The sequence below is a fragment of the Diceros bicornis genome, chromosome 31 (assembly GCF_020826845.1).
Source record: "Diceros bicornis minor isolate mBicDic1 chromosome 31, mDicBic1.mat.cur, whole genome shotgun sequence".
In the NCBI taxonomy this organism is placed as follows: domain Eukaryota; kingdom Metazoa; phylum Chordata; class Mammalia; order Perissodactyla; family Rhinocerotidae; genus Diceros; species Diceros bicornis.
Genome location: NC_080770.1, coordinates 22742851 through 22766094, shown reverse-complemented (window position 1 = coordinate 22766094; position 23244 = coordinate 22742851). Strand labels below are relative to the sequence as shown.

Here is a 23244-nt window from a genome sequence, read left to right as displayed (position 1 = left end):
CAGCCTTCCTCAAATTTAAGCCACAGTTAATTAGCATCCTTTCTCTCCTGAGAAAAGCTTTAAAGATTAGATAAAATAGGAGAATATACTTACTTGTAGCCTTCCCCATCCCTCTTTATCGTCAATAGGGAAGTTTCACAATATATGGGACTATTAGATATATATCCCAGGAATGTTGAAGGGGATTTTCTCCCTAAAAATCATAGAATTTAGGAGTAGAAGAGACATGAGAAATCATCTAGTTCAACCCTCTCATCTTAAAGGTAATGAAACCCAGGAGGGAAATGACTTGCCCAAGATCATACAGCACTTAGTGGCCAGGTCTGACTCCTATCTAGTGCTATTTTACCAAGATGTCCAGTGAAATATCAGGAGTTCAAGAGCTTTAGAAATCTCAGTCAAATAAATCTCACTTCTCATGGAGTAGAGATCCAGATGCAGTCACCTGTTAAAATTCATGGTCCAAAGCAGTGGATTAAATAAGGGCTCTATTACAAAAGGCTCTAGAACAAGGATGAGGCCTTTCTTTGCATTTACTTTGCTCAAATTACACCACACCGGCACTCAAAAAGGTAGAACCAAAGCGACCATGAACCATCTGGCTTTTAGAATAGCTTTAATTTTTTATGGAATAAATAAACAATACATTATGTAAAAGATGTGAAGAACATGATTCACCTGGCTACTGTAATTATTCTGAGAAGGGCACTGAGAAAAACTTCCCCAGAAAACAGGAAGTCAGTTTTCCAGCCAAAAGACTTCAAATATCTAATAACTTTTGTATTTGGTCACATCTAATATGAATTTTTTTTTAATAATTTTATTTATTTATTTTATTTTATTTTATTTTTTCCCCCAAAGCCCCAGTAGATAGTTGTATGGCATAGCTGCACATCTTTCTACTTGCTGTACGTGGGACGCGGCCTCAGCACGGCCAGAGAAGCGGTGCGTTGGTGCGCGCCTGGGATCCGAACCCGGGCCGCCAGCAGCGGAGCACACGCACTTAACCGCTAAGCCACAGGGCCAGCCCTAATATGAACTTATACATTAACTTTCAGACAAAGTCTTGGTATGGCCAGGCAGTCTGTTACATTACATAATATTACATTCAAGATGACTTCAGGACTAAGGCAATAAACAACGAAGATGAATAACTTACTGAACTTCCTTCTACTAAACCAACCACAACATATGGTAGGTAAATAAATATGTCAGATTTTGTATTTTGGTAGATTTCTCCCCTAGTAGCATAACGCAATACCGATACATTATGACGGTTTTACACAGCTATGTGGAGCAACTCAAGGAAACACAGCAGGTTCAAGGTTAATAACGTGGTTTATAACACCTCCAGCAAAGCTAATCAGAATTAAACTTTGTGTAATAGAAGATAAACTAGACTCGATAAATTTAGCAACTAACAAGGAGCACTTTTAGAGTTAACATTTGAATCCATAACTAAGCTTACTCAAAACACGAAAGCCATGTCTCAAGATTGATAATTATCTCCTTTGGCTTAAATACAAAGAATTTCAAGAAATTCTAGTTTGAATATCCATGGATGTCATATCACATGACGCTTCTCTTTGTTTCCAAATTTAACCCAGTTGGTATATTTTGCCATTTAAGAGAATATTTGTCTGAAGTCCAAGGAGAGATTAAAATGGTATACGTAGCTTTTTTTTATGAGCTAATAGATTAAAAAACCACAAGCTTAAAGACAGAATAGTGTGGAGATAAAAATTTTGAATTCTTGAAGAACGTATTTTTTTTTTCTATGAATCTTTATTTCAACTTATAGGCAGGCTTCCTTTTTTTGTTTTCCTATATTCCCCCAAGAGAAAAGTTTTGTTTAGTATTTTAAGCCAAGTGGCCAGTTTAGCAATTTAAAGCAAGAAGTTATTATATAAATAATAGTTCCATAGAGACTTTATTGAAAAGCAGCCAAATTGAACCTAAGTGAGAAAAGCCCAGAAAGACAGACATATTGGATATATCCTGAAACATCACTTGTCTTTAGAGACATGACGTTAAATTCAAACAATGAACAAGGATTAAAAATGAACAGAACTTTGAAACTTCCTTGCTCCTTACAGTACAGTAGTTTTTCTTCTTTAAAAAATGCTTTTGGGCCAGCCCCGTGGCTTAGCGGTTAAGTGCACGCGCTCTGCTGCTGGCGGCCCAGGTTCGGATCCTGGGCATGCACCGACGCACCGCTTCTCCGGCCATGCTGAGGCCGCGTACCACATACAGCAACTAGAAGGATGTGCAGCTATGACATACAACTATCTACAGGGGCTTTGGGGGGAAAAAAATAAATAAATAAAATCTTTAAAAAAAAAAAATGCTTTTGGGACCGGCCCGGTGGCATAGTAGTTAAGTGTTAAGTGTGCGTGCTCCGCTGCTGGCGGCCCGGGGTTCACATGCCAGACGTGCACTGACGCACAGCTTGTGAAGCCACGCTGTGGCAGCATTCCCCTACAGCATCTCCCTATAAAGTGGAGGAAGATGGGCACGGATGTTAGCCCAGGGCCAGTCTTCCTCAGCAAAAACAGGAGGATTGGCATGGATGTTAGCTCAGGGCTGATCTTCCTCACACAAAATTAACCACTGCTGGGCTGATGAAGAGCATATATTATATAAACTTTATAGGCTTCAAATAGTGATCAGTATTGCTCTTGAATCCCAAAGACCTTAGTATAAGATTTGGATTTTATTTAGATCAAGTTTATTGTGTGGTTTTAATGGCTCTTGATAAAGAGGCTTAAGACTATATGCTGATTTATCAGTGGCTTTTTCCTACAGCATAACTAGTTTTATTTAAGCAGACAGGAATGTCTCCAGGTCTTCCCTTTACCTGACAGTACCAACTGTGTGTGTACTCAACAAAGAGGGAAAATAACTTAATACTTAACTCTAAGGTGTTCACAGAACACTCAGAGTTGGCAATTCTAGAATATTCAGCTTTGGAATATACAAGAAAGGGACATTAGACAGAGGTCAGGAGTGGAATCACCTACCCAGAACCATCAAGCCTCTTCAGTTCACTAACTACTAAAAAGCAAACAAACAATAAAACCAACTTATTACACATCTCCATCATTGCTACCAATAGAAGGGGGAAAGGAATCAAAAGAGAATCTCTTCATGAAAATGTTAAGTATCCTATAACTTGAGAAAATATATCTCTGAAGTATGAAGTAGAATTAAACCACCCTTTTGCTAGTTCTAAAACTATCACTGTAGTCACCATGTGGCTTTTTATTTAGAGTGATCTGACAGTGATTCCTAGGCTGCTTAAGAAGTTAACAAAATCACTTGGTACATGACCAGTTTCATTTGGTACCTTATCAGAACTTTTCTACTGGGATCAGGGAACCAGGAGAATACAAAGCATCATTTTTCATAAGCAGAGGACAAAAGGGTTCAGCTCTTCACTCCCTATCTTACCAAGAAATTCTATGTCTTGGCTTCATATGCCATCATTTTAACAAACAGCCACCAATTCTTTAGATCAAAAGGTTGTTAAATCATAGTCTTGAGTATGCTTCAATATTTACTTATTTTTGTCAATCCAAGAAAGATGGACTTAGAGGGAAAAATATGTATCTTCTTCCATAATGTGGAAATCAAGCCATGGCTCTTCGGAAGAGCTATCAGATTCTCAAGAGTAACTGAAAAGCTATGAAAACCTTTTTTGTAAATTTATATAACTAAAGACCTCTAAGAGTACCTTAAATGGGTTGAGCCATCTTCTTTGTTTTATACTAGAATATTGTTGGCAATTTGCAATGATCAAACTCTGAAACAAGTATGGTCCTAGTTTCATAGTATTTGTTCAAATCATTTTGATTTGTAACAACCATACTTCTTATAAGACTAGTGGAGTTGAAAAATGAGGTTGCAATGTCAAAGATTAAGTGTTCTACAGAAAGGTGGAACAAATCTCACATTATCATTCCACACAGATATTGACAATTCAACTATCTAGCTCCTTAGCACTAATTAGCATTCCTGTTACATACGGAAATTCACAGCTTTGTCTATGGTAGGACAGAGTAGTTATAGGACAATCTTTTTAAACAAAATATATTGGCTCATCATTTCATTTTTTAGCAGAGTCTGATATCAATAGTATGCTGATTTCTAACCAGTCACTGCCTTAGTTTTCTTCAGTATTAACCCCTGCATTCTTTTTTTTTTAGGTCAAGCCACTATTTTTTAATTAGAAATTTGTTATTATGATTTAGATTATTTTCTTATTTTATGAAATCAATCAATACAAGTCTTTTTCCTCTAAAATCATTTCTCTCCAACTGGTACAGAGTAAACTGTCCCACCTGTGGAATTCTCGGAGGACTCTGTAGAATTTGAATCAGTGCCAGCTTTGTCTTTCAAGGTCTGTTTAGGAAGAGTCTCATCTCTATTTTCTTGTGCTTGGCTTTCTTCCTCCTCCTCTTCACCATCTGGGAACTCCCATTGAGACTCGCCCGACTGTTCGTTTACATAGAAATATCGTCTATGATCCCTAAATTACAAGAAAGAAAACACAGGTTTTAAGACCCATTCTCCTACAAAGACACTTCCATTTGGTCCTGTCCCAGGACAGCAGTCTGCTCTCACAGGGACGAACCTCTTCTTAATGGACTGCTATTCACAAAGGCAACAAAGAGCTTTGACAATTGAGAATAGAGAACCAAGGATAATTCAAAGCTATTTGCACTGCCAGCAGCTCTGTGAATACAGCCCTGAGCCCTCTCACTTCAACAGATGACTTAGAAAACACCTCTCACATCTTTTTTTTTTTTTTTTGCCAATGCTTAACAGGTTTTCAAGTTTCATTAATGGAGGGACTCAATCTCCTAGAACACTAATTTCCCTTCCAAAGAAGAGAACAACGAAGTTTGCGAAAGGTGACTCTTCCCCTCTTGGACCGTGGAATTCACATTTCATACTCTTGATATCAAACACAGTGAAAGCTAAAGAGAGGGAGAGGATCTGGGAGCTGAAAAATAAAAGAGCAAAGATTTCAAATAACGAAAAAAAAAAAAATCAAGAAAAGCCAAATATAAAAAGAAATGTTTTCATCTGACCTGCTGGCAGAAGATAGTAATCTTGTTCTTCATTCACATCTTCAGCCACGAAGCTTTCCTTAACTTCACCGAGGTTAATCAGGAGTAGTTGCTTCCAGAGGTCCTGTAAAGCGCACAGAGCTCTCGCATGCGCTTAACCCCCAAGCCCGCCCTACTCCGTGCAACACTCTGGAGAGTAAAAACCAGCTTTGTCCAATCTTGGGAAAAAATCCGTTACATGGAAAACTTTAAACATTGCTTTTTGTTTCTCCAACGTGTGGCTGGCCCAAGCTCTGTAAGTGCGTGCGGTGCCTGGCCTGCCCAGCACCGCTAACTGCAGCTGCTCTCAGTCTCCAGACAGGCTGTCATGTCGTCAGGTGGTGGCGATCACAAATCATGTCTGAGATGTCAAAGGTGAAAGGTGAAAAGGGGAGAAGAGTGCGTACCTGTCCCAGTGGCAGGACCAGCCTTTAGGAGTGGCGTTTATTTCATACTGTTTTAGTTGTTCTGCTGCATCCTGAAGTTTACGTTTAAGGTAGTTTCCATTAAGAGCCCCTTCCCGCCAGTCTGCAATCCGAGTCTAGAATCAACAAACAGCAATAAGTTAAAGACCTATTTTTTATGTCAGAAGGCAGTGGTAAAAGGGACATAAGTCTTCTGGTCCATGACTATATTGCTATACTCTGGCAGGAGAGTAGACCAAAGAGGAAAAGAAATCCCATCTTAATTTCACAAAAAACCTTGTCTGATCTGCAGAGTTCTGAAAAGTGACACTAGACCCCGTATATTTTTCCACTGCCAACTCTGCAATATCTGTGAGAATGAGTAGAAGTAGTTTTGTTTTCCCCTTTGGCCTATATTAAGATTGGTTCCCCAGTAATTTTAGTTTTTTTGGGTAGACAGTTTATTCAGTTCAGTAATGTTACTAATCAAAATTAAAGATTCAGTTCTTAGGGAAATCAGTCAAGTTCCTAGGAGTTCCCTCCCTAATCCTACCCTGCCATTTTGTAAAGTATGCAGGTTACAAACAGGACTCTGAACTTTCCTTTTTAGACAGATTATAATGCTTTAATACTTATAAAGTACTTTCAATATTATATGGCCTCATCTGATTCTGAATAGAATTTTAATTTGTTGCAAAAAATTTATATTAAAATATATCCCTATTGAAGATGGTATCATCATTATACACACTTTTTTTTTTTTTTATTCATTTATTTTTCCCCCAAAGCCCCAGTAGATAGTTGTATGTCATAGCTGCAGATCCTTCTAGTTGCTGTATGTGGGACGCGGCCTCAGCATGGCTGGAGAAGCGGTGTGTCGGTGCACACCCGGGATCCGAACCCGGGCCGCCAGCAGTGGAGCTCGCGCACTTAACCGCTAAGCCACGGGGCCGGCCCTCACTATTTATCTTCATGATTATATTTTGCTTTGGCTAATACAGTTTTCTTTCCTGGGTTGGTGGTTCAAATATGCATCAAAGTTAAAAATTTAAACTTAGGATTAAAACATAAACAACACAGATTCCTCACACACATAGCATGTCATTCAAACATTGTTTATACCAAAAACGGCTAAATTACCTCAGTCTGTAAGAGCAGCACATGAAAGTTGGAGATGGACTGTCTATTAATGCCTAGGAATTCAAATTTACTTGTCAGGGTATTTGCCAGTTCTCCAATCTGGAACTGTAATGCAGGAAAGAAAAAAAGGAAAAATAAAAACAGAATCAGCAATATTTTCTGTATTATGTGAAATCTTTCATTTATTGTTATAGATACTAGGAAAATAGGTCTGCCTATAAACAGCCTTTCTCAAACCGCCGCATCTAGCTATAGAGAAGATAAAATGCTAATTTATAGTGAAATAATTCATATAAGAGAGTGACAAATAATGACAGATGGTCTAGAGAAATTAAACGCAGCTGTACTCTAACACAACACGTAATTCAACAGCTGAAAACAGATCCTAAACGATGAAACTCCTAATATTGTCCAAACTATCACTCATCCATTCTCCTGGTCCCTTCCACATGGTTGTACACCAGCTAGTGATTGGATAACCTAGTCAAAAGAATATGCTAAGTGGTTTTTCCAACAGAGTGCCCTTAAATAGCCACATACTTATATGGTCTGATTCTCCTCACGCTATTAGGTTAGAAACGAAATTGGAACCAAATTTGCCTTTGTGTAAGGACAAGTAGTTCATGCCGGAATTAAATTTGTAACTTTTAGTCTCTTTAATACTTCTAGAGAAGCTTGTATTTGACAAGCTACTGCTTCCCAATAGAGGTTCACTTGTAAGAAAGTAAGCATTTAGAATTTATTTTTAGATAATTTCTCTACATCAAGTCAGACTTATAATTCCTTACTTCAGCCTTAAATATGACCTTTTCACCTAACCAAGTAAATGATTTAAATTTGGAGACAGTTAAGAGTACTTTTACTACTTGCTAGTAGAAAAAGTAGTTTACTGGTTGGCCAATTTAAAAATACTTGTCAAGTTGCATTACGTAATATACACACTTTCAAATCCTGTTCCTCTTCCACTTTAGGTGCTGTTTGTACTTTTATCTTCTCTGGGGATTCTTCCACTTCCATCTCTTTGTCTGAACTCTCATCTATTTTTTCTGAATTTTCAGCACCAATTGCTGCAAAAGAAAAGAGGTGAAATTAAATCAAAAGGACCAACACTGATAGAGCCCCATATACACCTTCCTATCCGTGCAGTACAGATATCTGACAAAGGTTATTAGTTCTGTTTCCTTTGCCTGTGTTTTCCTTACTTGTTAAAGAAGCCCTAATGACTTATCAACCTGTCTTTATGAAGCCAAAAAACTTTATCCTTTCTGATCACCTGTCTATAAATGTCTATAAATAAAATTTCTTTTACCACATTACCCTGTAGTTTCTGCTTTCCCTTTCTCCTTTATCTGCTAATCTTTCCTAATCTTTTCTTCCAGAATAACTTTGTTTCAATTACTTACAAACGCTAGATATCAAACTTGGGATATATAGTGTTCTTGTATCAAGTGGATTTTGAAAAAAAGGCTTTCAAAATCAGAGCAGCATTAATTTTTTTTTTTTAAAGAAGTCTTTTTTTTTTTTTTTATAATTTTATTTATTTATTTATTTATTTATTTTCCCCCCAAGGCCCCAGTAGATAGTTGTACGTCATAGTTGCACATCCTTCTAGTTGCTGTATGTGGGACGCGGCCTCAGCATGGCCGGAGAAGCGGTGCGTCGGTGCGCGCCCGGGATCCGAACCTGGGCCGCCAGCAGCGGAGCGTGCGCACTTAACCGCTAAGCCACGGGGCCGGCCCCTGAGCAGCATTAATTTTAATCTACCTGATTACTTCCGTGCTGAACTGGTGAAGACCTGTAGACAATCTATACTGGACCCACCTACTCTTCTGGTTGGTGCCGATGTCTGTTGGTAAGGGACTCTCCAAAAGAGAATAGGTTTACCACCAACTTCAATGGAGTAAAAGATAAGAACTGTTATGTTTGCTTCTTACCCTACTTACCCAACTAATCCACATACACAATGTAAATCATCTGTCAGGAGGAAATCAGATTCAAAAAACAAAACAAAAGGAATTCAAGTACCTTTTCTTAACTCTGGTTAATCCCTGATCTAAAGCAGAAATGGGACTTTAACATCACTTTCAATAGAGCCGGCCCCGTGGCTTAGCGGTTAAGTGTGTGCGCTCCGCTACTGGCAGCCCCAGTTCAGATCCCGGGCGCGCACTGTCGCACCACTTGTCCGGCCATGCTGAGGCCGTGTCCCACATACAGCAACTAGAAGGATGTGCAACTATGACGTACAACTATCTACTGGGGCTTTGGGGAGAAAAAGGAGGAGTACTGGCAATAGATGTTAGCTCAGGGCCGGTCTTCCTCAGCAAAAAGAGGAGGATGGGCATGGATAGCTCAGGAAGATAGCTCAGGGCTGATCTTCCTCACAAAAAAGAAAAAATCACTTTCAACAGCTTTTATCAGCCTTAAACTTTGTATCAAGTACTTAACTTTACCATATAATGCCTTGCTCTCTTTTTACTTGATCACTAATATTCCTTCTGCATTTTCAAATTTTCTGAAACCAAATCTTTCTACTATCTCACTTATTAGTTTATAATTCATTGGTATATTAGACATCTTACATTTGGTGGCAGGTACAACAACTTAACAATTTTAAGCACCTCTAGAGCTCTAGGACTTGAATATTTTGGAGGGCAATTAAATTAAAATGCACATACCCCTTAATCTAGCAATATACTACTAGGAATCTATTCTATAGTGACACTAAAACCTGCATAAAGATATATGTACTAGAATATTTATTACAGTATTGTTTTTATTGTCAAGTATCATAACAAATGTGTATAATAAGTATAGTTTAAAAAATAAAATGGGCACTCAAGCAACTACAACCCAGCTTAAAAGAAGACTATTACTGGCACCTCTGAAGCTCCCTGTGCCTCTGCCATCACGCCCACACCAGACATAACCTTTACCCTGATGGTGTTAGTAACTACCTTCCTTTAGTTTCATCATGGAAAGATCTTTAAGCACAGTATTCTTGCCTATTTTACAACTTATATACATAGAATATTAACATACACATTCTTCTGTGGCTTTTTAAATTCAAAGTTATTGTTTCTGAGATTAATCCATGTTGATGCATATAACTATGGATCACTCATTTTTCACTGTTATTTAGTATCTGACTGTAAGAATATACCACAATTTATCCATTCTACCTTTGACAGACATTTGAATGGCTTGCAGGTTTCTTTTGATAATACAAATGCAGTATTTTTTTTTTCCTGAGGAAGATTTGCACTGAGCTAACATCTGTTGCCAATCTTCCTTTTTTTTCTTTGTGAGCCACCAGCCACAGCATGGCCACTGACAGACGAGTGGTGTGGTTCCATGCGTGGGAACCGAACTCAGGCTGCCGAAGCTGAGTGCACCGAACTCTAACCACTAGGCCATGGAGGCTGGCCTAAATGTAGTATTATTTTTAAGAGTGAAATTTGGACACAACTTAAATGTCTATCGATGTAGGAAGAGTTAAATGAAGTCATCTATACCACTCAGTGGTTGAAAGCAATAATTTTCAAAACATGTTATTAAGTGAAAAGTGTTAAGTGAAAACTGGCCTAACAACCCATACCGTTAATCTCATCTATGGTAAAATTTACATATGCACATGTACACACACCACACACAACTACAAATGTATACAAAGATAGAGGAAAAGGTCTAGAAGGATATAAGTAGATAAAGGATACAGAAAATGCATCTCAGGGGTAGGGAATGAGAATAGGGAAAAGATGAAGAGGGACTTTTAGAATTTTACTTCATATTCTTTTATATTATTGATTGAAAAGAAAAAATTCCAACAAAGATGTTCGCATTTACTTATTACCTAGTTTTTGTTTATTTGTTGTTTTTTAACCATAACCTATAAGGTGTCCACTGCTAGGTTTACTCAACTAAGGTTTGGTGTTCAAATTTTACTGCTAACTTTCCACTACAGAATTAGGGCCAAAGAGAGATTCGAATATTATTTCTGATAACAGATTGGAAAAATGCAGCAGGGTCTCCTCTACATTACTCTGAATGGGGATAACTTGGGTCCTCATGACAGGACCAAACTATCTACACACTCAACCAGAGGCTGGGCAACTTGTACACACTCAACCAGAGGCTGGGCAACTTGTACACAGAAGGAACAGAGATGAGGCTGGGCTTGCCAGAGGTGGTCCTTGCCTGCCTTGCTTACCGTCTGGAAACAGTAAGCTAAGGAGAGCCCATGGTCTTTATACAGATCAAGACAATTATAGTGGCAAGTGATAAAAAATAAGAGTCAATCTTGTTCTGCTATTAAGGGAGAAGTAATCCCTAATCAGTAGCAAATACACAACCCAATGGATGCCAGCCTCTCAGACTCTTACTCCTCCACTGGAGGTAGAGAGAAGTGAAGGCAAGCTTCCCTCCCAGGACTTCCTTAAAAGGGTAAAAGTGCTCTCTCGCTCTCTCGCTCTCGCTCTCTCTCTCGCTCTCTCGCTCGCGCTCGCTCTCTCTCTCTCTCTGTCTCTCGCTCTCGCGCTCGCTCGCGCGCGCGCGCGCGCTCTCTCTCTCGCTCTCTCTCTCTCTCTCTCTCTCTCTCTCTCTCTCTCTCGGCTGAAGTGGGAACAAAAAACAGGGAAAGATGGATTTCCCCTCTACATTTTTCAACTCTAAAGTTTAATGTAAAGCATGAATTACCAGTTTCTCCATTTTCTGGAGTCTCTCGTCCAGTTTTGCTAGAACTGCGGCTGGTAGATTCTGGACTGGTAGCTCGAACAAACATCTTCCATTTCCCTCTTTTAGACATAAGTCTACGCATTCCATCTTGAGATGCTGGCTGGCTGATATCAGAACATGGACTAGACCCTGACACACTACCATCTCCTTCCTCCAAGGCTCGCAACTCTGCCTACAATGAACATGACAATAAAGTTAAGAGTGTCATTAAGTATCAACATTTGAGCATTTGTGAGTAGCAAGAATGATACCCATGTGTTCCTCGAATTTAAATTCTTTGAGGACAGAAGTATTTCTTAACACATTTTTTTCCATCAGAGCTGAGCATTATGCTCCATATTCTAGTGTTACTCAATGTTTATTCATGATTATAGTTAACAAATATTGATTTGAAGGAGATAGATTCTAGAGATCTAATACACAAATTTTCCAATACATGTACACAACACATAAAGCTTAACTTAGCTAGCCCCTCTCCATAGTTTCAAATTTTTCAAAAGTGGGAAAGATTCAAGGAGATATTACTATTATAACACCTATTAAGATTTTGCTTCATACTGAAGGTAACAATAGACAAAAAACTGTTCCAAGAAAAATCAGTGCAGAAATCACCTTCTCAATCAGGAAAGTTTCCTGTGGACCACCTTTTTAAAAAGGAAGGCACGTGAAATTATGGGTTCCTCTTAATTCTTATCTTACAAGGCCCATTTAACTATCCAAACAATGCCATAGCTGATCACTGGAAGTCAACTTGTACTTTAATTGTTGGGTTGAAAACTAAGTTATCACATGAATTTGCAATGCTCATTTGTTAAGAAGCTAACTCAAAGATACATTACTCATTGTAGCTCTCTTTAAATGAGAACCATGTCAGTCTTTACTGGTTGTCAACTACCAAAAGCATCATCAGGGACCAAAAGAACTACAACTCTATAGTTCAAGACTTTACTGCATAAACTTAAACACTCCAAGTGAAAGGATAAGAAAAACAAAATCCCAATAATGGCTGTACACTGAGCACAATGATCCCAGGGTATGACAGTACTGAGGGAAGAAAATGTACTTTAACTAACACTTCAAAAACTTACTTTTTTCCTTTCCAAAACTAGCTCCAGCTCAAGGGTATCTTGTTCCTCTTCTTCTTCACTTTCTCCAGATTGAACAACACTGCACAGATCCTCCTGGGAAGGGTCTTCCATACTGTCCAATATAATTTCCTGTGGCTTTACTACTGTTGCTGCTGCTTCTGCTGTCGTACTTGTTTCTTTCACTTCTGAAACTGGCTCTACTTCTTTACAAATTACTTTTCTTCTCCATCTTTCTTCTTCCTCTTTTACTCCCTCAGGCAGTAAAGGAGCAAGCAATGATGCTGCCACCCCTTTCTTCTCCTCCTCACTATTTGAGAGAGCCTGAATTCCTTCATTTAGTTCCTATAAAGAATAAAATCATCTCACTTAATTTTCAAAGAAATCTTACCTGAATATATATTGAATTGTTCATGTTAAAAATGACTATTTTTCAGTCACTGGACATTCTTAAAAACCACCAGTTCCCAACAGATTAGTACGTGTAATTATTAAGACACACGAAATAACAAATTACATGTGTATTATAATGGAAACACTGTTACTTTAGGAAGGCAGGGTTTGAACTAGAACCTAGTTCTGGGTGGAACTCACACTATATATCCTCCCCACTCTTCTCCATATATGAATAGGCAGACTAGTAAGAAGTAGAGGCAGATTTAAGTAAGATTTAAATAAGAGTTTTGTCAGCTAAACACATGACTGGATAAATCTTCACCTTCCTCTTCTGTATGCGATACTTCACAGGTATGCTGTGAAGGTGATTTAGAAGAAAATGAAATGTTTCTAAAACGAAATGTATGATTATACTTATCTATAAGTGTCTATTTCCTCCGTTGGGATAATATTTATTCTACATCCCTCCTGGAGTTGTAAAGAGTAAATTATTCTAAAAGTACTTTCTGATATTAAAAAACTCCCCATTTGGGGCTGGTACGGTGGCACAGTGGTTTAGTTTGTTTTGGCGACCTGGGGTTCACTGGCTCAAAGCCCAGGCGTGGACCTACACACCGCTCATCAAGCCATGCTGTGGGGGCATCCCACATACAAAAAATAGAGGAAGACTGGCACGGATGTTAGCTGAGGGACAATGTTCGTCAAGCAAAAAGAGGAAGATTGGCAACAGATGTTAGCTCAGGGTCAACCTCCCTCACCAAAAAAAAACCCAAAAAACAAAAAAAAAGCCTCCTCGTTTGAACCCATCATTTAAAAATTCAACACACTCTCCCTCTGTAGACTACAACTTACTTTTCTTACTGATGAGGCTACAGAAATGTTCGTTTCACTAGTAGTTTTTAACTTTTAAGATAGCTGACCTTTTTATTAAAAAAATTATGTGGCATCCCAAAATACAACTATTCCGAAGTAGAGAAGGGGACCTGAAGCCCTGCTTGCTTGGCTGCTCCCATGTCCTTCCCAACGACCCAAGAAGCCTCTGTGGCACCCTAAAACTCCAAAAGAACCACTGAACTGGATAACTGCTATAAAGGCAACATAATATATAGGAACAGATTAAGTAAAATTTTAAGAAACAGAATTTATCCTATTTCACACCTGGTTGTAAAATATTAACAGAAAGCTTCTATACTTGAGTCAGAGTAACATTCGAGTTCTTTAGATTTGAAAATAAGCAAATGAGGTACTTGTAACACTGACCTTTTTAACTTCTCGCTTGGCTATGACTGGTCCACTTTTACCACCAGAAACAGAAATATTTTTCTCCTTAGTATAAATGTCTGTATTTACCACGAAACTAGTTTCAGCACCTGTTACAGAACTAAAAAAATATATACTTAGCAAGAGAAGCAGAAGGCAAATATTATCAGCAAAGGTTAAGACTCCAATCTCCTTCTAGGTAATTTCTTTTTCAAGTCTATTGTTACCTGGCTTGGTAATGTTGTAATCCCTGTACCTGGGTGGCAAGATACTGGGGCAACTCCCAAGTCACTTCATTTGTTTGTGTGTTCCAATAATAATAGCATCCTGTGTTCTCATCCCAGACTTCTTGCCAATCTCCCATCTCAATTCCAACTAGAAGAAAATAAAACAAATTTTAACAGGCACAAATTCCTCCACAATTCTGACCTTGTATCTCAAGTCAGCTCTAAAGCCATTAACAGCCCAACACAAGGTTTCTCAACATCAGCAGTGCTAACATCTGGGCAGGATAGTTCTTGGCTGGGGGGAGACAGTCCTACGTAGTGTTTAGCAGCATCCTGGCCTTTACCCACCAGATGCAGTAACACTCGCCTGTCCCCTGTTGTGACAACCAAAAAAGGTCTCCAGACATTGTCAAACATCCCCTCCGGGGCAAGTCCTCTCTCCCAAATCATCTTTGCACATATGGTTACAAAAAGCAGTTTGACAGTCCAAAAATGTATTTTAAACCTCAAAAGGCTTTTTAAAATAACAGCTTTTATTATTTACCTGGCATAACCTGCTACTGGTTAAAAAGGCAAGCAATTACCTTTCAAAAGATAAAACTATATCCACTAACTCTCAGAGAAACCTATCCTACTTATCACCTTCCAAATACTGTATTTAAAATAGGCCAGAATCCTAAAGTCTGGGGCTTAAAGCAGATGAGTTTTCATCTTTGGGAATCTCAATGCCTAAAACACCTTTAAAGACTGTACTCTAGGCCGGCCCCGTGGCTTAGCGGTTAAGTGCGCACGCTCCGCTACTGGCAGCCCAGGTTCGGATCCCGGGTGTGCACCGACGCACTGCTTGTCTGGCCATGCTGAGGCCGTGTCCCACATACAGCAACTAGAAGGATGTGCAACTATGACATACAACTATCTACTGCGGCTTTGGGGAGAAAAGGGGGAAAAAAAGGAGGAGGATTGGCAACAGATGTTAGCTCAGGGCTGGTCTTCCTCAGCAAGAAGAGGAGGATTGGCATGGATGTTAGCTCAGGGCTGATCTTCCTCACACACACACAAAAAAGATTGTACCCTAGATTTCTTTAAAAATCAAAGAATCAAGATTACCTCCAGCCAGTGAACACTGAGTATCGTACTGCCACCCTGATGCTTGGGTTGAGTCTGTTCCATTTGAAGTAGTGGAAGAAAGGGCAGATGTCACTGATTCCTTTGGCTCTGGTCGGGGTGGAGTTGGAGGTGGAGCAGAAGCTCCTACAGGAGCTGCAGGCTGAGGAGCTGTTATAGCATCAATCTCCTTTAGAATGAAAATAGTAACAAATGCATTAATCATACCAAAACCAGAAAAGCGAAGAAATGAAAATCACTTAAAAAAAAATCCTACACACTCAGTTCTCAGCTTCTCAAATCAAAACCTTCATCTTCCAATTACACAAGATCCCCAAACCCTTCTATTTTCCGTTTTTCTCCTTACAACCTTTACAAAAAGAGAAGAGGGAGAGCGATGGGGAATGACCAAGGGGCAGAAGAACAGAGGGAGGAAGACACTGAGATTGACAAGTAGGCTAACCACTTGAGATCGAGGTCCCAAAGTGTCTTCAATAACTAAAAACCCAAATGAAAGCAACACTAACCGCCAGGAAGTTGGCCAATGTACTATCAATATCAGTTGACTGGTTTCCATTCGCCTCTTTAGATTGTGCTGGTCTTTCTGAAACATCACTCTCGTCATCATCACTGTCAGCATACGCTCCAAGTAAGCACAGACCTCCTAGAAACAAAAAGGTAAACATCAGTACAATGCCAATATGACCAAGAAAAAATATAACGTGACTCTTCAGCCAGGGTTTACATTTAGTTTACAGATTAGAACATAACCTCAGAGGCTGGCCCAGTGGCGCAAGCAGTTAAGTGCGCACACTCTGCTGCAGCAGCCTGGAGTTCTCGGGTTCGGATCCCGGGCGCGCACCGACGCACTGCTTGGCAAGCCATGCTGTGGCGGTATCCCATATAAAGCAGAGAAGATGGGCAAGGATGTTAGTTAGCCCAGGGCCAGTCTTCCTCAGCAAAAAAAAAGAGGAGGTTTGGCAGATGTTAGCATAGGGCTGATCTCCTCACAAAAAAAAAAAAAGAACATAACCTCAAAATAAATCATCACTGAAGCACCACAGAGATATAAATTACATTACGCACTTAGAGTTAACAAAATCAATCTGCATAGCTACTTGACATCCTTCTCAAAATACACGCTCAATTATTCAACCTCATACTCACTCGGGCAAAATAACACATGCTATACCCTGATTTTAGAATTCGAAAATTTATGCATCCATCTCAAACAAGTAAAAGCCAATTCCGGGTTAGTAGATGAAACAAAGAGATTCTCAAAGTTAAAAGCAAAGCTTTTTTCCAATGATTTTTCACCAAATGAGAAGTGATGAATAAAAATGGAACTCAAAATGCCAGAACAAAAACAAGAAACAAACACCAACAAAACACCTAGAACCAATTATCAATGTCTTCCTCAAACTCAAGTATCAGGTATGACCTCTGTATGCTGCTATGCTATTTCCTTTTGTATCACCTGTGGCTACTCTAATGTTACAATTAATTATTATCTTTGCATATAATTTTATTATAATAGGTACATGAAATGTTCACGTCTAGCTAGACTTTTCAGCTATGAATAAGACTAAATTTCCCAGTGCCTGGCACATTCTATGTTCTCAATAAATATTTGATAAATGAACAGATTTATCAGGAAGTAAAATCTAGGTTTCTTTGCCATAATTCCATAAATGAATTTATGGGTTCATCTAAAAAGTAAACATTAGGGCCGGCTCCGTGGCTTAGCAGTTAAGTGCTCGCGCTCCGCTGCTGGCAGCCCCGGTTCGGATCCCGGGCACGTACCGACGCACCGCTTCTCCGGCCATGCTGAGGCCGCGTCCCACATACAGCAACTAGAAGGCTGTGCAACTATGACATACAACTATCTACTGGGGCTTTGGGGGAAAAATAAATAAATAAATCTTAAAAAAAAAAAATAAAAAGTAAACATTAGCAGCTTCATTTATCCTACAAGACTTCACATTCAATGCTTTAGCCATATAAATCTTGCCTTAGTTATTTTTTAGTATATAGGTAAGTTCTTACACTAAATATCAATTTCCAAAATATTATTTTAAACTGATTAGATTTCAAGTGGACATTTGACAGTGTTTCCATTTTCCAGTTACCAAATATTTTCTCTCATTGTCTTGGGGCATGTCAATTTTCCTGATTTTCTGAACAAGAAGTAATAGCCTTCTAAGTGTGGAGTAGGACTACAAAAGGACACATTTCCATATGGAAAAATCTGCACTTCAGTATTCAGCGCTGACGGTTTTTTGAGGGAGGAGGAAGAATGGGGAATTTATATTTTTACATAAAAACTCTTCTTAGTTTAGAGATAATCATAGATATAATCACCCACGTCATCAGCCTTAATTCTGTAACCTTTGGTAAAAGGTTCCAATCAGGTGAGCTGCATGGAATGTTGACAAAATTCCCCAAGCAGGGGTAATTCCCCAGGCTCAGAGTGCGTCTCACAGGCACCAGGTTTATTTAGCCAAAGCTCCACCTGTTTCCTTTTTTCTTCCCCTCAGAGCTTTTCAAATTACACACATCAAACTTCTTCCAAGCTCCTAATAACATAATGACTATTAAATAGCAAAGTAAATGAAAATGATTAAATATTTGGGGGAAACAGTCATACTTAATATTGTTAGAGACACTACAGATTCAGTATTTCTTAACAAAACTCTTCAAGTTTCTCTTAGCTAGGTAATCCCATCTTTAGGAATATAACCCCAAGAATAATTCAAAAAAATTTGTTTTGCACAAAACTTCTAGTAGCCTTATTTAAATAACTGAAAGCTGTAAACAACTCAAATGCTCTCAAATAACGGACAAAGCAAATTACAGCACAGTACGTGATGCAGTATTATTTTATGATTAGTCAGACCATTATAGGATTATAGGAAATAAGCTAAGGAGACAAAAAAGTAATCTTAAAGATTAAAAGCAAGTCATGAAACGCATATAAATTCTAATTACACCTCTGAAAATTTAGTCCATACATTGATAAGGGACAGGCATGAATTCAGAATAACACTGAAAATAAATGTTCACAATATTACGTAAAATTGCTTAATCTTAGAAAAATAAACAAAAGCTTCACAGGACCATACCCTAGACTACTACTGAGATGATGCTGCTTCTTGAAACCAGAGGAAGCAAGACCACTCTTCAGAGCCACAGTCCTTAGCAGTCTTTTTTTGAGGGGTGCCAACTCCTCAAACCTCAGTTTGCTTACCTTAAAAGATGGTGCCATACAATTTGCAAATCAACTAATTATATTAGGCAGTAAATTATTTCTTAGGTATGTACCTTACTTTCCTAATCAGCTTCCAACAGTAACAGTAACTGTCTTATACTTCTAGTAACTCTATCATTTCCTCATAACATTGTTTGAATAGTGGTTTTTAATCTTTTCGGTTACTTGATCATAGAAACAATTAACATTCAATAAGATAAAAGCTATGGACCCTCTCCCAGGAAAACATACTTTAGTGTGCCATTGCAGGAGATTCAGAGACCTCTGACACCCATCTGTGGAAAGCTAAGTACCCTTTTCTAGAAGATGCTTAAATACTGTTGACTATCATAGTCGTCTATTGACCTAATTTAATAGCTTACTCTGAATTTTTCCTGAAATAATTTCACATGCATACACCATAATATTTTTCACCATAATAATATGCTTGCTCTACCATATTTATAAAAGCATACTTTAACAACTTAAGACTTTTATTTCATTTTTGTGGAAAGAAATCTGGCATGTTTCTAGTGATGAAGATAAAATCCTTTAACTAAAATCATCTTAAAAAAATAAGGGCCAGCCTAGTGGTGTAATGGTTAAGTTCACGCCCTCTGCTTTGGCGGCCCAGGGTTTGCGGGTTCAGATCCCAGGTGTGGATCTATGCCCCGCTCGTCAAGCCATGTTGTGGCGGCATCTCACATACAAAAAATAGAAGAAGACTGGCACAAATGTTAGCTCAGGGACAATCTTTCTCAAGCAAAAAGAGGAAGACTGGCAACAGATGTTAACTCAGGGCCAATCTTCCTCACCAAAAAAGAAAGAAGAAAAGAAAAAAACAGTCAATTCTAGAGTATCTACTCTAACAGTTACCCAAATATGCAAATAATGGAAAATTGTTTCCCTTTGATTTTTATTTGACACGTTTTCTTATCTATTATACCAAGTGGCAGGTAAGAACTGAATAAAGCCAATACATTGTTCTGTTGCAGGATGAAGTTAAACAGAATAAAAACATTCTGTTCACAAGGCACATAAAGGCCTGAAGCACTCAACGACATGGCAATCATGGAAATTTCTCCAAGGAACATTTAAATTCTACCCATCTTACAGGATTCTTAGAAGAGTTTAATGAAATAATATATGTCGTTTACAAATAGAAAACGGTATTTTCTCATTCTGAAATTTCTCTCACAACCAAGTTTTAGCTTTTCTAACCCACACTGGTGTTTTTGTTCTGGTTTTTTTTTTTTTTTTTTTTTTTTGTGAGGAGATCAGCCCTGAGCTAACATCCGCCAATCCTCCTCTTTTTTTGCTGAGGAAGACGGCCCTGGGCTAACATCTGTGCCTATCTTCCTCCACTTTATATGGGACGCCGCCACAGCATGGCTTACCAAGCAGTGCGTCGGTGCGCGCCCGGGATCCGAACCAGCGAACCCCGGGCCGCCGCAGCGGAGCGCGCGCGCTTAACCGCTTGCGCCACCGGTCCGGCCCCTCTGTTTTGTTTTTTTAAGCAGCAAATTGAAGGAGGGGAGAACAAGCATTTACTATTTCAGGTGTCATGTAGTATAAAAGTACTCCAAACTAAATAGAATAAAATCACTACCAATTACAGAATATTTGTATCAAAACATATTTTAATCTTTCAAAATCTTTAAAGAGTAGAGAAAACTAACATTCTTGGACTCGCTGTGTCAGAACGTTGCATACACTATTCAATTTAATCTTCAAAATAACGTAGGGCTGTAAAACCCATTTTACAGATGAATGAAGTCCCGAGGTCTTAAGAGTGAATGCTAGAGTGGTGATTTGAAGCCAGCTTTGTCTATAACACCACTACTGACAATATTCCTCCATGCTTAAAAAAATATTTAATAAGAGCAATATTCTGCTCCACAAACATTTGCCAAGTAATAATCAAAGCAGTGTGTTAGAAAAGAAATGGAATAAGAAGACATCGCTCGTGTCCCTAAAGAAAGCAAGCTAGCTGAGGAGCCAGAAAACTAGTTATAAAATAGCATTACAAGAAAAGACAGTACAAAGTGCACTGGGTACAGAGAAAAAGCAACCACAAATTTTACACTGGTCAAAGTGTGTGTACTAACAAGCCCTCACAAACAGAAAGATTTTAAATCTCCATTTAAAATATAACAAATGGGCCGGCCCCGTGGCTTAGCGGTTAAGTGTGCGCGCTCCGCTGCTGGCGGCCTGGGGTTCGGATCCCGGGCGCGCACCGACGCACCGCTTCTCCAGCCATGCTGAGGCCGCGTCCCACATGCAGCAACTAGAAGGATGTGCAGCTATGACACACAACTATCTACTGGGGCTTTGGGGGGAAAAATAAATAAATAAAATTATTAAAAAATAAATAAATAAAATATAACGAAATTTATTTATATTCCAAATATGAATCAGCAACACTGAAGCATTCGACAAAAGCACTCTATATACAAACCTAAATATTGGAGAAAAGATGCAAAAAACAAAACAAGCTATACCTGTTGCTTTGACGGCTGTGGGTCTGGTGGTCATGACTGGTTTTGGAGGATTCTGAACAACTCTGGGAATCTCCACCACCACCTCCTGTTCATCTGGATTTAACGAACAGAAAAAAACTACCGTCAGACGATGGACCCGAGACAACACTACAGGTGACAAAACAATCCTTGATTTGACCTTTCAAGTTTAGATGCCATCGATTGAAAAACAGGGTGTATAATCCATCAGTGACCCAAATAATTGGGAAATGATAAACAAGTAGCTGGAATCTTCCATTTCGTTAGGGACTTTAAGAACCTGAACAGCGCATATAAAAATTCCATCTGAAATAATTCAAAAAAAAAAAAAAATACACACACGAAAGCTCCAGGCTGCCATCGGGCCTTGACAACAGGCAGGGCTGGAGCATTTTTCCCCGCAACAGCTACCCAACGTGGTTTGTTTTTTTTATCAGAAATGGTCGCAGCGATGAATAGTTACTCTTAACGCAAGGACCATTCCGCGGAGAAACACACAAGGACTCGGGACCCCACGAGCTCCACTTCTCCAGGAATCTCGGGGACACCTGCCCATTTGGGGCTCCTTATGCTCTGGCTGGCATAATCAAGAGTCCACTCATTTCTAAAGGGTCTCTTTCAGTTTCGACAAAAACGAAAGGAAGAGCAGGTGACGTGTAGAAAGGGCCAGGGTCCTCTGTCACCAAGCCTCGGACGCGGAAGCTCAGCCCGTCACACGCACCCCTAAGTTACCCCAAGGCGCGCGCGGACGCAAAGGAGACCAGGAGACTCGGGCAACTCCTGCAGCAGAGATGGCGGCACCTCAGGGTCGCTCGCGGCGGCGCACACGGCTCCGCGGCCCCTTCCGCCGCCCTGGGGCCCACAGCCGTCGTCCCGCAGGCCCCGCGCAGCAGGCCACGGGCGCGGACGCCGCCCCGCCCGGGCTTCTCTTCCTCCCAGGGCCGGCCCGCGAGGCCTAGGCCGCAAGCCCCGAGTTCGAGTTTCGGCCGCCCCACTAGCGGCCGGGGCCTCTGGCACACCCTCACCTTCTGAAGGCGAGTCGTCTGGGGCCGCGGCGGCAGTCACCGCGGTCGTCGTGGTCGCCGGCGCCGCCGGGGCTGGCTGGCTGGACGCCGCCGCCGTCGAGTCCGGCTCGGTGTCGGGTTCCGGCTCCGGGTCCCGGCCCGGCGTGCTGCTCCGGGGACCCGGCGGAGAGAGCTGCAGGATGGGCCTGCGGCCGGGTACCGCCCGGGACTTCTTCCCCATCGCGAGCCCGAGCGCGAGCCGCGAGCGTCGGGCAGCCGAGAGGGGCGGGCGCTCGGCACGGCGCTGCGTAATCAATATTCATGCGCCGCAACACCGCCTCCAGCGACCATCCGCTTTTGACCGGCCGAGCGCGCGTCCGCGCAAGCGCCTTGAGCCCCCTACGCTCTTCTGGCTCCTCCCCCCGAAGGAGAAGGGCGGGCTTTACCTACGGCGCTAGGCGATTGGCTATTTTGACCCATGGAAGGAGCCAGTAGCCAATGGAATAGGAAAAAGAATGAGACGCAAGCCAGTAGTGCGGAAGGGCCTCAGTATAGAATGGCCCCTCGTTACCTCGGGCTCCACCCATGCGTTTTTTGCGGAGTCTTCTCTTTATCTCCTTGTCGTCCATCTTGTGTCTGTTCTCGGCTAACTCTTCATTGTTGTTTGGCTTCTTGGTTGCTGCGCTGCTTTCCCGGCTCTTCCGCAAGCTTCGCCCTGGTTATTGTGCCTTACTTTGGGTATAACACTGTATATTAAATAGAATAGTGGGTCTTTTATGCGTTTGCAGATTTTTTCTTAGAGCACAAAGATGATGTCTCGTATTATGCTGCTTATCAGCTGGAAAAAAATCACTAGACATTATACTGCATATGAGGAAAAAGCCTAAGTTGTTGCGAGGGGATACAAGAGCCTTCCCGATCTGGCCCTCTGGTATCCCCAGCCTGCTTTATTAGATTTATCTTCTTTTAGCAGTCTCCCCTGCCCTGCTCCCCTCATCTCACCTCTGGAGCCGGCC

The 23244-nt window shown here is 40.3% G+C and overlaps 1 protein-coding gene across 1 annotated transcript in view; it reads right to left on the bottom strand.

Moving 5' to 3' along the window:
- Positions 1-22503, bottom strand: part of FNBP4 (formin binding protein 4) — a 34357-nt gene extending 11854 nt beyond the window's left edge. Inside the window, exons 1-12 of the mRNA XM_058526938.1 lie at positions 22250-22503; positions 21207-21299; positions 15986-16122; positions 15462-15648; positions 14355-14502; positions 14128-14248; positions 12475-12816; positions 11348-11558; positions 7598-7722; positions 6656-6760; positions 5519-5652; positions 4341-4528 (exon numbers count right to left, since the gene is read on the bottom strand). Of these exons, the coding sequence (XP_058382921.1) occupies positions 4341-4528; positions 5519-5652; positions 6656-6760; positions 7598-7722; positions 11348-11558; positions 12475-12816; positions 14128-14248; positions 14355-14502; positions 15462-15648; positions 15986-16122; positions 21207-21299; positions 22250-22469 (2011 nt within the window). The 5' untranslated portion in view covers positions 22470-22503. The remainder of the gene's footprint in view (positions 1-4340; positions 4529-5518; positions 5653-6655; positions 6761-7597; positions 7723-11347; positions 11559-12474; positions 12817-14127; positions 14249-14354; positions 14503-15461; positions 15649-15985; positions 16123-21206; positions 21300-22249) is intronic.
- Positions 22504-23244: the final 741 nt, after the last annotated feature.